At 52.2% G+C, this 11,603-nt stretch overlaps 1 protein-coding gene across 4 annotated transcripts in view; it reads right to left on the reverse strand.

Moving 5' to 3' along the window:
- Positions 1-11,193, reverse strand: part of CATSPERG (cation channel sperm associated auxiliary subunit gamma) — a 40,479-nt gene extending 29,286 nt beyond the window's left edge. The window contains exons 1-10 of one of the 4 annotated variants that reach the window (XM_034792460.1): positions 11,095-11,193; positions 10,576-10,677; positions 8,963-9,201; positions 7,735-7,788; positions 6,094-6,238; positions 5,045-5,171; positions 4,038-4,107; positions 1,801-1,956; positions 452-623; positions 41-178 (exon numbers count right to left, since the gene is read on the reverse strand). In XM_034792460.1, the coding sequence (XP_034648351.1) occupies positions 41-178; positions 452-623; positions 1,801-1,956; positions 4,038-4,107; positions 5,045-5,171; positions 6,094-6,238; positions 7,735-7,788; positions 8,963-9,169 (1,069 nt within the window). In that variant the 5' untranslated portion in view covers positions 9,170-9,201; positions 10,576-10,677; positions 11,095-11,193. Of the gene's footprint in view, positions 1-40; positions 179-451; positions 624-1,800; positions 1,957-4,037; positions 4,108-5,044; positions 5,172-6,093; positions 6,239-6,605; positions 7,131-7,734; positions 7,789-8,962; positions 9,202-10,575; positions 10,789-11,094 lie in introns of those variants that run through there. The other 3 variants (XM_034792461.1, XM_034792459.1, XM_034792462.1) reach the window with 3 other exon arrangements.
- Positions 11,194-11,603: the final 410 nt, after the last annotated feature.

Here is an 11,603-nt window from a genome sequence, read left to right on the forward strand (position 1 = left end):
CACTGCTCCCGGGGCGAATGATCTGGCCCGCACGTCATACCGCGAATAGTGCCAAGGAAGAATTTCCCTTCTTGCAGGCCCCCTCCGAGAGCAATCACATACTCGGAGCCGTTGTGGGGGAAGTGCACAGGGTTTAACTGTGACACGCAGATGTTGTTCAGCACACGGGTCCAGAGGCCTAGAGAGAAGAGAGAGACTGTCTTAGGTCATACGGCCCCATCACCCAGTCCTTGATGCGCTGAGCCTCGAGGTACCCCTGCGCTATCATTTCTGTGTTGCAGACGGGGAACTAAGGTCCCGAGAAGCTAAGTGACACCCAAGGTAACAGAAGAACTCTGTGACAGAGCAGGGAATTAAACTTTCCCACCTCCCCGGCTGGTTCCCTAATCACTAGACCTCCTTCTCTGGGTGGGGAAGCTGCTGGGTCCTGGCCGTCTCCGGCGTCTCTTACTGGATCCCGGCGCACGAGGAGAAAGGACCGAATAGTTCCCAGTGAAGTAATAGACCAGCTGGTTCTGGCGAAGGAAGAGCACGCTTTCTGTAGCAATGGCATCGACAACAGAGGAGGAGAATACGTTCGCGGCGCAGTTCCGGGACCCGATCCAGCAGCTGTCGATCCCCACCTGAAACACAGAGAGGACAAATGAGGGGCAGCGGACCCGATCCTGATCTCAGCTAGGGGCCAATCCTGCTCCCATTTCAGTTGGCGGTAAAGCTCCCCGGGCCTGCTCCTCCGTCTCCCCAAGCCTTGTCATGGACAGCAGTGCCAAGCGGGCATTCCCAGGTCCGAAAGGCAGCATTCCACGCTCACTTTGCACTGCTGTAAAAAAATTCACAAGGCACAGACTCGCTCTGGGGACCCCGCCTGGGTCTGGCCCACAATTCTTGGGCTGACCAGACTTCTCTAGCTGTCCCACTGGCTGGGTCTTGTTTAACTGCCCCTCTCTCTACCCAGCTCTGTAATCTTTTGAGGGAGGTGATCACGCACCATTTTTCTGACTGTTCCCTTCGGCTACCTTGGTTTTTACCGCTGTAAATCCCTTGTTGCAAAACACTCCTGTTGCATTCAGTCCAGATTCCTATTCAGGGACTTTCACCCCTGCAGCCAGCAACCCTGGGAAACACGATCATTGTAGAAAGAAGGCCAGATTTCGACCTCATGGCAACTGCAGGCCAGAGCAACGTTACTGACTTCAGGGGGCGTATCTCCTGATTCGCGCCAAAGGGAATGAGAGCGGAACCAGAGCTGGCAGCGAAGATCGACTGAAGTGTGTAATATGCTTCCGGATGAAAGGGGCAAAATAAATATATGTTACATTGCTGTTGTTAAATCAAAAGTAAGGGACCAGAGGCTAGGTTGCCGTTTTACTAGCTGCTGCTGCTTCACCACACGCCTCTCATTACTATACCACATTCCTCGCTGGATCTGGGACTAGAACCCAGGAGTCCTGACTCCTGCTCTCTACTAGAGGGAACTCCCTTCCAGGAGCAGCAATGGAACTCTGGAGTCCTGACTCCCTGTCCCTGCTTCTATCTCCCCTCCCCTCTCTTGTAAACTGAGCCGCCCTGATGTGAAATCAGCGCATGCACATAGACACGTGACGCCACAGCAGCATTATCAGCCTAGGAACCACTGTTCAGACAAGGGCTCTGATTCTGATCTCTGTGCCTGCCACCGGTGTAAAGCGCCGTGACGTCCCTCCTACTTCAATGGGAACGGGATCGAGCCCTAACTGGAAGAGAGGTGCCATTGCGGCTGCCTTCTGAAGCGACCCAACGCCCCCGTTCCCGGCTCTCTACCTCCACTGCAGTGAAATCCGCAAACTCCGAGTCTGAAACCAGGATGATTTTGTAAGCCTGGAATCCCGCGAGGATCAACACGGGGGCTTGATTGAAGGTGGACCAAATGGGACGGGACGAGCTGTAAAATGACATCGTCTCCACCAGTGATGTAACCTAGAACGGCAGTTCCAAACTCTCTACCACGGTCACCCACCAATTGCATTTGGGCTAGTTTTGCAACCCACACAGGGTCCAAATTTGTGGGGGGAGGTCCCCACAATCATACACCAGCATCCTTCTTCTCCTTTGCTGCCACCTCCGCCTCCTCCTCGCCCCGATGAAGGGGCACCAATCGCCCTCCGCAGCACCCTCTGCCCCGACACCGCAACTCCAGCCGCTCCTCCAACATGCCCAGGCCAAACCTGCGCGGGGCCGTGCCCTAGGTGGTAACGCCCACAGGAACCACTGCTGCGGGGTGAATACAGGGTGGGCTTGCTGTGACAAAGTGGGAATTTTCTGTAGTATTTGTATGAAGCCGACGGGTGCCTCAGTTTCCCTCGTATTTCACATGGCTGTGCAGTCAGGGGGAAAAGGACTGTTTGCTCTCAGGGCAGGTTCAGAGACACAGAATCATAGAATAGAATCACAGAAGATCAGGGTTGGAAGAGACCTCAGGAGGTATCTAGTTCAACCCCCTGCTCAAAGCAGGACCAACCCCAACTAGGTATGAATGCGGCCTGGCTGTCCGAGCATGAATGGGTCATTAACAAAAGGACAGGCTTGGCTAACCCCATATCAATGGAAAATCTTCTCAGGCAAATCCAATCACAGGACGTTGATGCCTGCAACCCCCAGCACAGAGGGAGATGGATTTTCCCATCTCTCAGCAGGGCAGCGAGGCAATATCCCCCAGCGGGAGAACAAAGGACTGGAGAGGCGGTAGGATAAGTGCAGCTGCTGGAAGAAGTCAGGGCTTTCCCCGGGGAATTGATAGAGAGAGAACAGCGCTTGAACATGGGGTCAGTTCTCTGGCTGCCCTAAGGACTTCCTGGGCTGTTCGGACCTAGCCGTTTGAGTGTCACTGCAAATGCTGGGTGAGGTGCGTTCATCTCTGTAGAGTGGGCGACTCTCTACCAGGCAGTTTTCTCAGCTGGACTTGCTGGGCAGAGCGCACAGGATGAAGTAGGGGGACCGGTGCCCCCGAGGTTCGGTCAAGGAGGCAGGGAAGCCGTGTGGCTTCCCCTGTGGAGTGGGACCCCGTGGGGGTCTGGCACGCTGAAGGGGTTCCTCCTAGAGACTGTTGCAAAGCTGGGGGCCTAGCACTGATCCGGTGGATCCCTGACACTTGCTCTCCAACCTCCTGCACATACCCTGGGGGTCACCTTTCACACCGGGCCCTCTACCCATCTAGAACCTTCCCGCGACCCACCCGTGGGTCAGGACCCACCGTTCAGGAAACACTGACCCAGAAGGTGCTAATGGCAGCAGAGGAGAAAAGGCCAGGGTGCATGTCTTCTTGTTTCTCACCTTGGCACTCAGCTCATGTCTACACTACTGCTTAGGGCACTCAGGGGGGTGAAAAAAACACCCCCCGAGAGTCTCTGGCTGACATAGCTACCACCGTTCATGGGGGTGGGTTTATGATGTCCATGGGAGAGCTCTCTCCTGTCGGTATTGAGCGGCTACATGAGCGGTCTGACGGTGGCTCGGCTGCAGTGGTACAGCTGCGCCGCTGTAAGGTCGCTAATGTGGACGTGGCGTAATGGTGCGTCTACACCGCAGCCGGGGTGTGTGACCGTAGCTCGCACAGCACACCCCAGCTAGCTTTAATCTAGCTAGCACAGGGACCAATAGCAGGGAAGCTGTGGCAGGATGAGCATCAGAACTGACTAGCTGCCTGAGTAAACACCCAGACTTCCGACCAGGCTTGGTAGAGAAGCAATGGTGCCTAGTGGTTAGAGCCCTAAACTGGCACTTAACAGAGCTAGAGTCTATTCCTGGCTCTGCTCCTGGCCGGCTGGGTGACTTTGGGCAAGTCACATTCCCTCTTCTGTGCCTCAGTTTCCCATCTCTAAAATGGGGATAAAGCAGTTTGAGACCTACAGATAAAAAGCACCATAAAAGAGTTTGGTGTTGTTATTCTAGCTCATGTTAAAACTACTCTGTCTTCTCTAGGGTTTTATCTCGTATTCAGTAACACAAGTTAAGAACACCGCTTTTTTTGTAGCAAAGACAAACCCTTTACCACAATTTACCTTCTCTCCCAGGGAAGTCTGTAAACCGGTCTCAGTTTCCTTCACGTAGCCGTTAATATTCATAAAAAATCTGTAAACAGCGAAGAAAAACTGATTTATAAAGAATATCTTTGCCCGGATTTATTTAAAAAATTGTTGTACGGGCCAGGGGCGTTTCCCACAATGCTTCTGTGCTTGAATGGAGTCATATCTTGAGGTGCAGGGCTAGCCCACATCTGGGAAGATCCCAACTGCTTCCCATGGACCACCTGTCTTAATATCACCAGCTGTTTGGAGATTTCCACAGGCCAAACATTTGCTCCTGAGAACCACCACAGCAAGGCTAAAAGCTGATTCCCCCCCCCGGCCCCCCCCAGCCAGCTGCCGTATTAGGGGTCTGAGCTGTATTCTCTCTCTAAACTCAGGGCACCACATATTCCTCAAAGGGCCCAGTCCAGGGAGGTTCTGAGTACCCCTCAGAGGAACTGAGTACCACCAACCGTCTTTAAAGTCAAGTGTGGTATAAATGTCCAGGGAGCATGGACGGATGGACAGACAGACAGAAAGCCATGTATCGGGATAGATAGATAGAATAATTTTATCATCTATGTATCCCCTAATATAGCTAGATCCATCTAGCCCCATACATTATCTATCATCTATCTATCTATCTATCTATCCCCACACACCCCCTCTATCTATATATCTATCTATCCTAAGACCACCACGGCTCACACAGATGCCCGGGGTGTGTGTGTGTGTGTGTGGATGGACGGATGGATCTCCTCAGGTCTGTATTCCAGCTGTACAGCGCTACACACAGGGTTGACATGCCGTAAATGATTACATCAGAGTCATCCCAGAGGGTCGAAGGGCAGAAGCCCAATTTTCCCTCTCTGCAGGTCCCCTTTAGGGAGGAGGGCAGCTGCCATCTCCCTCCATTTTGGGCAGCTCTCCGACTCCTTGCAGGTTACTGAGGCAGCCCTGGGGATCCTGGGCCGCCCCTGGGCAGTGCCAGCCCTCCTCACCTCTTGCTGTCCACCTCAAGGCCCAGGCCATTGCTCTCCACCAGGACCTCCATCACCACGCTCCTCTTCGTCATTGGCATGGGGGTGTACCAGCACATCCGGCAAACCTCTTCGCTGGCACAAGGCCCTGTCGATGCCCAAGAGACAAAGAGATACCCCCACGAGGCGTGGACACCCTCACATGAGTTCTCAGTCATTCCACTCCTGCGCTTGGGACAGGGCCGGGGCAAAGGCGGCTTTAAACCCTGTGGGCTACCTATATTCTGGGGCTGCGCCGGGCCTGGCCCAGCCGCTGGGGTAAGTTAGAGCAGTCTTGGGGCTGCTGTGACTTATGCTCTGCTGCTGATGACAGCAGAGAACAGCCATAGCGCAGTGCACTCTGGCCATTCCCTGGATCCGAGAGGAAGGGAGGGCAGAAAGGCTTGATCTGCCCCCTACACCCAGGTAGGACAGGCCAGTATAGGTCCCTTACACTAGCTGCAGAATTCCTTCTCCATGGGGTTCTTTCTGCCCACCCAGCGCCCCTTTCATGTTGCCAGAGCTCCCCACAGCAGGGCCTTGCCATAAACGAGAATCTGACCACAGCCATGGGTGGAGGCAGACATCTCTCCGTCTTTCCCTCCGCAATTTCTCTCTGTCCTCCCCTCTGCCTCCCCAGCCATCTGTCTTGCTCTCATGGCTGCAGCAGCTCCTCACTTCCTCCAACAAACAGGGAAGAAGCCAGGGACCAAAGGAAAGTGCCTAACTCCTTTCTCTCTAGGTGGATTCCCAGAGCAAGGTTACGGGCTCGGCTCTGGGGCCTGGCACAAAACCTGATGAGCCATTTAAATCCCATTTAAACCCTCAAAAGGAAACTTAAGCGGTGCCTGAACCTTGGCCTATCTCTCAGCACCCGGGGGCGGGAGGGGCAGGGTAATTTCACCCCCTAGAGCAAAGTAACTCAGGTAACAAGAGAGTAGAGCCCCGGGCCTGCCAGGCTGTAATACCAGCAATCACCTGCAGAGGGAACCCCTGTTATTTGCACTGAAATGGGAACAGAAGCAGAATACCCTTGAGCCGGTAAGGGGCGCCTTTCATCTCAATCTGCAGCTGCTCGGGTTTCTGATACTCTGTGTTGACGGGCGCTTCAAACGTTATGGTCACAATGGGCCTCAGCCCGGTCAGGTGAGCATTGCGAATGACCTTCGCCGCGTCCTGGAGGGAAGGAAGAGAGGAAAGAGAGGAGCTACCGTGCTGAGGGGCTGAGCTCCCCGCCCGAGCACTGAACCAGCGCAGCTTTCGTGGGCTTGGAGGATCACATGCAATCGCTGCTTGATGCCCTCTGGTGCAGTTCTTGGGGGGCGCTAGCCTGGGATGCTGGAGCCATGGGGTCAATTCCCTGCTCTGCCACTGCCTTGCTATGTGGCACTGGGCAAGTTGCTGCTCTGTGCCTCAGTTTCCCCACCTATGAGATGAGAATAGAGGCACTTACCCTTGTTGGTAAAATGCCCTGAGACTGATGGAGGCAGCATATTATATGAGGGGAGGAAGAAGGGCCAAGTGGTATGGGCAAAGGACTTACCTAGGACTTGGGAGACATGAGTTCTGGTCCTGGTGCTGCCACAGACTCCTTATGTGACCTTGGGCAAGTCCCTTAGCCGCTCTGTGCCTCAATTCCCCCATCTGTACAATGGGGAAAACAGCCCTTCCCCACCTCATAGGGGTGTTGTGGGGATGAACACATTAAATATTATGAGATGCTCAGATACTACAGTGATGGGCACCATGTAAGTACCTGAGGCCAGGCCATGCAGGTGGGAAGAGGAGTGATCCCTGACTGACAGAGTTGGGCCAGCAGAAGTCCCTAGCGTAGACACGGCTCTGCCAACAAAACCATGCCCTTCCCACTACAGCCTGTTTCCCTCGCCGGCGGTGGTGGGTTTACTGTAACAAAACACAGCTCTGCCAGTATAGCTGCCTCCACACTACAAGGGCCTTGTCGGTGTTGTGGACCTGTATTCCTATACTGTGCTGCAGGGGTAGGCAACCTATGGCACGCGTGCCAAAGGCGACACGTGCGCTGATTTTCAGTGGTACTCACACTGCCCAGGTCCTGGCCACTGGTCCAGGGGGGAGCTGCATTTTAATTTAATTTGAAATGAAGCTTCTTAAACATTTTAAACATCTTATTGACTTTACAGACAACAACAGTTTAGTTCTATATTACAGACTTACAGAAAGAGCCCTTCTAAACACGTTAAAATGTATGACTGGCACGCGAATCCTTAAATTGGAGTGAATAAATGAAGACTCGGCACACCACTTCTGAAAGGCTGCCGACCCCTGCTGTGGTGCAAAGCACTTCTAGCATGGACTAGGCCTGAGACCGATACCTCCAAAGAACACCAGGTGGGGCTGTTTTTTCAGTCATTTCCGGATTCACAGTGTTTTGCGGCCATAGCAAATTCCCAGCAGCCACAGTTGTGACAGTTAAAATGTTAGACTAGTGAGAGTCCAGTCACATGGTTATCTGGAAGTGTCATGTAAATAAAATAACAAATCTTTCCAGTGTAAAGAATAACATGTACTATGAATGATACCACAAATGTTACACGGTTATTACTAATTCTACCAATTTTTAAAAACGGCAGTGGCATGTGAAGACCCTGGTGGCTGCACACTCCAATTGCAACGCGATCTCTTTACTGTACCTGAGTGATGCAGGTTAGATTGATTTTCAAGTAGTACGGGAAGCCCAGGTAGTGCTGTCAGAAAGGAGAAGCAGACGGTTCAGAAAAAAGCTTTGAAACTTTGGGTCGACAGGTGCTAACCAGGACTTTTCCTCTAGTTCAAAGACAAATCGCAGGGCTGTTTAACAGTTGAGGTGAAATTGGCTGTTGGTTCTCTGTCCACTTCCCAGCATCAGAAGAGCTGGGAACAGACCCTGCAAATCCTGACTCCCATTCCCCTGCCTTGGACCACTCTCCTTCCCAGAGCTGCGAATACATCCTACTCCCCTGTTCCAATCAGCATACCACACTCTTCTCTAGTGGATCACCTTCCACCATTCCAGTGGCAGAACGGGAAACAAAACCCAGGAGTCCCCTGCTCTAGAAACAGGCTTGGCAGAATTCGTTTTTGATTTTTTTGATAATTTTGACGGATAATATCAATGTGGATTTTTAAGCATTTTAAAATTGTTATTGATTTAAATTTTCACAGCTGCGGGAAATTTCGGGAGGTCAGCCAATGGGGCGGGTCAGACAATAATTACTTAATGACAGTAGATGTTGAGATTCAAAACATTCAAGCTTTCTAGCTGTTAAAACACAAACTGTCAACATCACATGTCAAACTATGCAAAGGGTGTAGCATTACACCAAACCCTAATCCGTTCTCAAGCAGCTTTTTTCTTACTCTGCTGATCTGTACATTTCGATGGTTATCAATGGCTGTTTTTGTCAGTTTATATGTGTATGATATTTACATGTGCTGACATTTACCAACGGAAATCTAATCCTTCCAAGCCTATCTAAAAACGACCCCGACCACACTGATCCTACAGCTATGGTTAAGCATGAAGACTATTGGGGAAGCGTCTTCATGCTGCCACCGAAAAAATAAACTTTCAAACTCAATGACTTTTCGGGGGCTGTGACGGTTTTATACCAGTGTAACTCCATTGACTTGGGTGGAGTTACTCCTGATTTACGCCAAGATAAGCGTGAAAAGAATCAGGCTCCAGCTTTGTTCAAGCGTCGAGTAGGTAAAATTTACTAGTGGGAAGGTTTAAACCATCTCAACCTTACACAGGCAAATTTGCCTGTACAAAAAAGGGAGTATTGAGCCCAATGGATCAGAGCTGATGTGAGAGCAGAATCAAGCCCTGTTCTACACCCCTCATCCCCCCGCCAAGCCTTCTGAAAAAGTCACACTCACCGAATTTTTATCATTCAGGTCTACGGCCGAGTCTGTCAGATTCTGGAACACAGACGCTATGCTAGTGACTGGGCGCTGCCTAAAAAACACAGCTTGGTCCCCACCTAGATTGTCAAAATCGTTGAGCACAACTTTCCACTCGCAGTCCTTCAACAGCAGGCAAACCTGTATGTGCAGCAGCACCAGCAGGGCAAAAGGATGCTGCATATTCTGCGTCTCTTGGTTTCTACACAGGGACCCTGGAGAATAAATGAAACATTGACGCTTTCTATCCACTTCATTAAGAATAATCATATTTAACCCTGATATAGTAAAACACTTGACTGAGCTACCTATGAAACTGATATAAATACAGGGATTACTTCATACAGCACCGAAATGCAACCACCTCTGGAGTGGGACATGGCAGCTCTTCTAGAAGGGAGCACTTTATCTACTAGTAAAAGGCATGAAAGGCAGTAGCTGTTTCCATGGTTGCTCTCCCAGCAATGAAATGCAGCCAGCTCTGGGATGGAGCATAGCTGCTGATTTTACCAGCACACAGCAGTAATTCACAGCAGTTTGGGTTGGGAAGTGAAGAAGAATACCACTCTATCCAGCTGAAACTGCAGGAGGATTTTGGGGAGGCAGTGTTTAAATACTGAATTGGAATGCAGTCAGGAAAGAGTTTCAGAGTGAACTGGAGGTCACAGCTTGGAGGAGTCTTTAGGCACTTAACCTAAATACTTTTGTGCATCTGGGCCTGAATTCGGAATTCACTGCCTCCCACTCCCTAGGATCCCCAGAGGGATTTCAGTTTTGGGGTCAGATGCTCAACTGGGGTAAATCAGCACTGCTCTATTGACAGCAATGGACCTACGTCAATTTACACAAACTGGGGTTTGTGTTAAAAACATGAAGAACCACCAGTTCTAGCTGGGTTTTGTCTTGAGATCATTTGAACTTAAACTTCCCCATGAGTCTCAGGGGCTGTGAACCTAAACTCATCACAAGCCCATGTGACCCGAAACCAGCTCTAAACTGGAGTTCTACGTAAATCTTGTGGCTCTTTTCTAGGGATCAGAAACAAACCTCGTGCTGTGGTATTGGAGGGTGTTAATACAGGAGATAACTAAGCAGCACAAGTGTGTGAAATCCACTAGGTTTTGGAAGATAGGAAGTTTTATATGAAACCTTCCCTACGGGATGTGGGGAGAGCAGCTAGAAACAGGGGTGGCTGATGTTATGGCAGGTATGGGACGCCACCTGGTGGAAAACCATAGTGGGAAGACCTAAAGGAGATTCCGTAATGTGTAGTTACAATGATAGCCTCGGCCTCTCCCCCCCAAGGGACCCAATACACCTTCTAAACATTTAAGGAATGTAACCTCACAAAATAATTTGGCACAGCACAGGATTAAGAGGGCATGTGTTGTACAGGTTAGAGCCAAGGGTTGGAACTGGGACTTCTGGGTTTTCTTCCTGGCTCTGCCACAGACTCAGAGACCCAGAGAAGGCAAGTCACACGCACACATACCCTGTGCCTCAGTTTCCCATTGTGCTAATTCTCACGATTTCATCATGAGTCTCCTGATAATTTATTAAAAGCCCCTGGTCCTGAAGAACGGACTTACAGGAGAATCTCCACTTTCATTTTTAAAAACCCCATTGTTAGCCTTCGCCTGTGGAGAACAGCTGGAAAGTGTGGCCTGCGCACCCGCTATCGGCTCAGAAAGCTGCAGGCAAAGGAAGAGAGCCCAGTAATTATCATTTCAAACAATCTCATGATGCTCTGAAGCTGGATTTACGGTTTTGGAATTACCCAGCCTGATTATGCCCCATGCCGCCCTATGATGTCACTTCCCCTCCCCTCATGACATCACACCCGCCCTCCTTTCCATGCCACATTTCCCCCATGACATCACATCCTCTTCCCTTCTGACACTGGTGCATCTCCTAATGACATCACACCCCCTCATGACGTCACATCCGCCCCTTTAGGGTTTCATGTTCCCCTCAGGGTCTCATTCCCCCCCTCTTTCCCGCCCAATGATGTCACATCCGCTCCCCTCACGGGGGGCACGGCCTCGATCCATATGACGTCACGCATTCTGTTTTCCTGACGTCACACACTGCCCCAAGATGTCACACACCCCCAGGCAAAGGACTTCCCGCTTTCAGGCGGCGCGCGCGCCGCCCGACCCTTGCTGATGACGTCAGACGTCGTGCGCGCGCCCTCCCTCGTCCGGTCAGGCGGCTTCGTGGTGCGTCACCGAGGCGCGCGCCCGCCCTGTTGGCTGCAGGCCGCGGTTGCCATGGGGGGGGCGGCGGCCGTAAAGCAGCGCGGCGCCGGCGGCCGTAAAGGGGGCGGCGCCGCGGCGCGGCTGCCGATTCATGGCAGCGATGGCGGCGGCCGGGCTGGTGGTGAACGGGGCGGACGCGGCCGCGGGGCTGAAGGCGGCGGCCGGGATGTACGAGCAGCTCAAGGGCGAGTGGAACCGCAAGAGCCCGAACCTCAGCAAGTGCGGCGAGGCGCTGGGCCGCCTCAAGGTGCGGGGGAGCTGGGGCCGGGGGGGCAGGGTCATGGGGCGGGGCGGGTGGGGGGGAGATGGGGGGTAGCGGGGGGGAGGACGAGGGGGGGGGGGGCGGGGGGGGGGGGGAG

Source organism: Trachemys scripta, chromosome 16 (genome assembly GCF_013100865.1).
Source record: "Trachemys scripta elegans isolate TJP31775 chromosome 16, CAS_Tse_1.0, whole genome shotgun sequence".
Taxonomy (NCBI): domain Eukaryota; kingdom Metazoa; phylum Chordata; order Testudines; family Emydidae; genus Trachemys; species Trachemys scripta.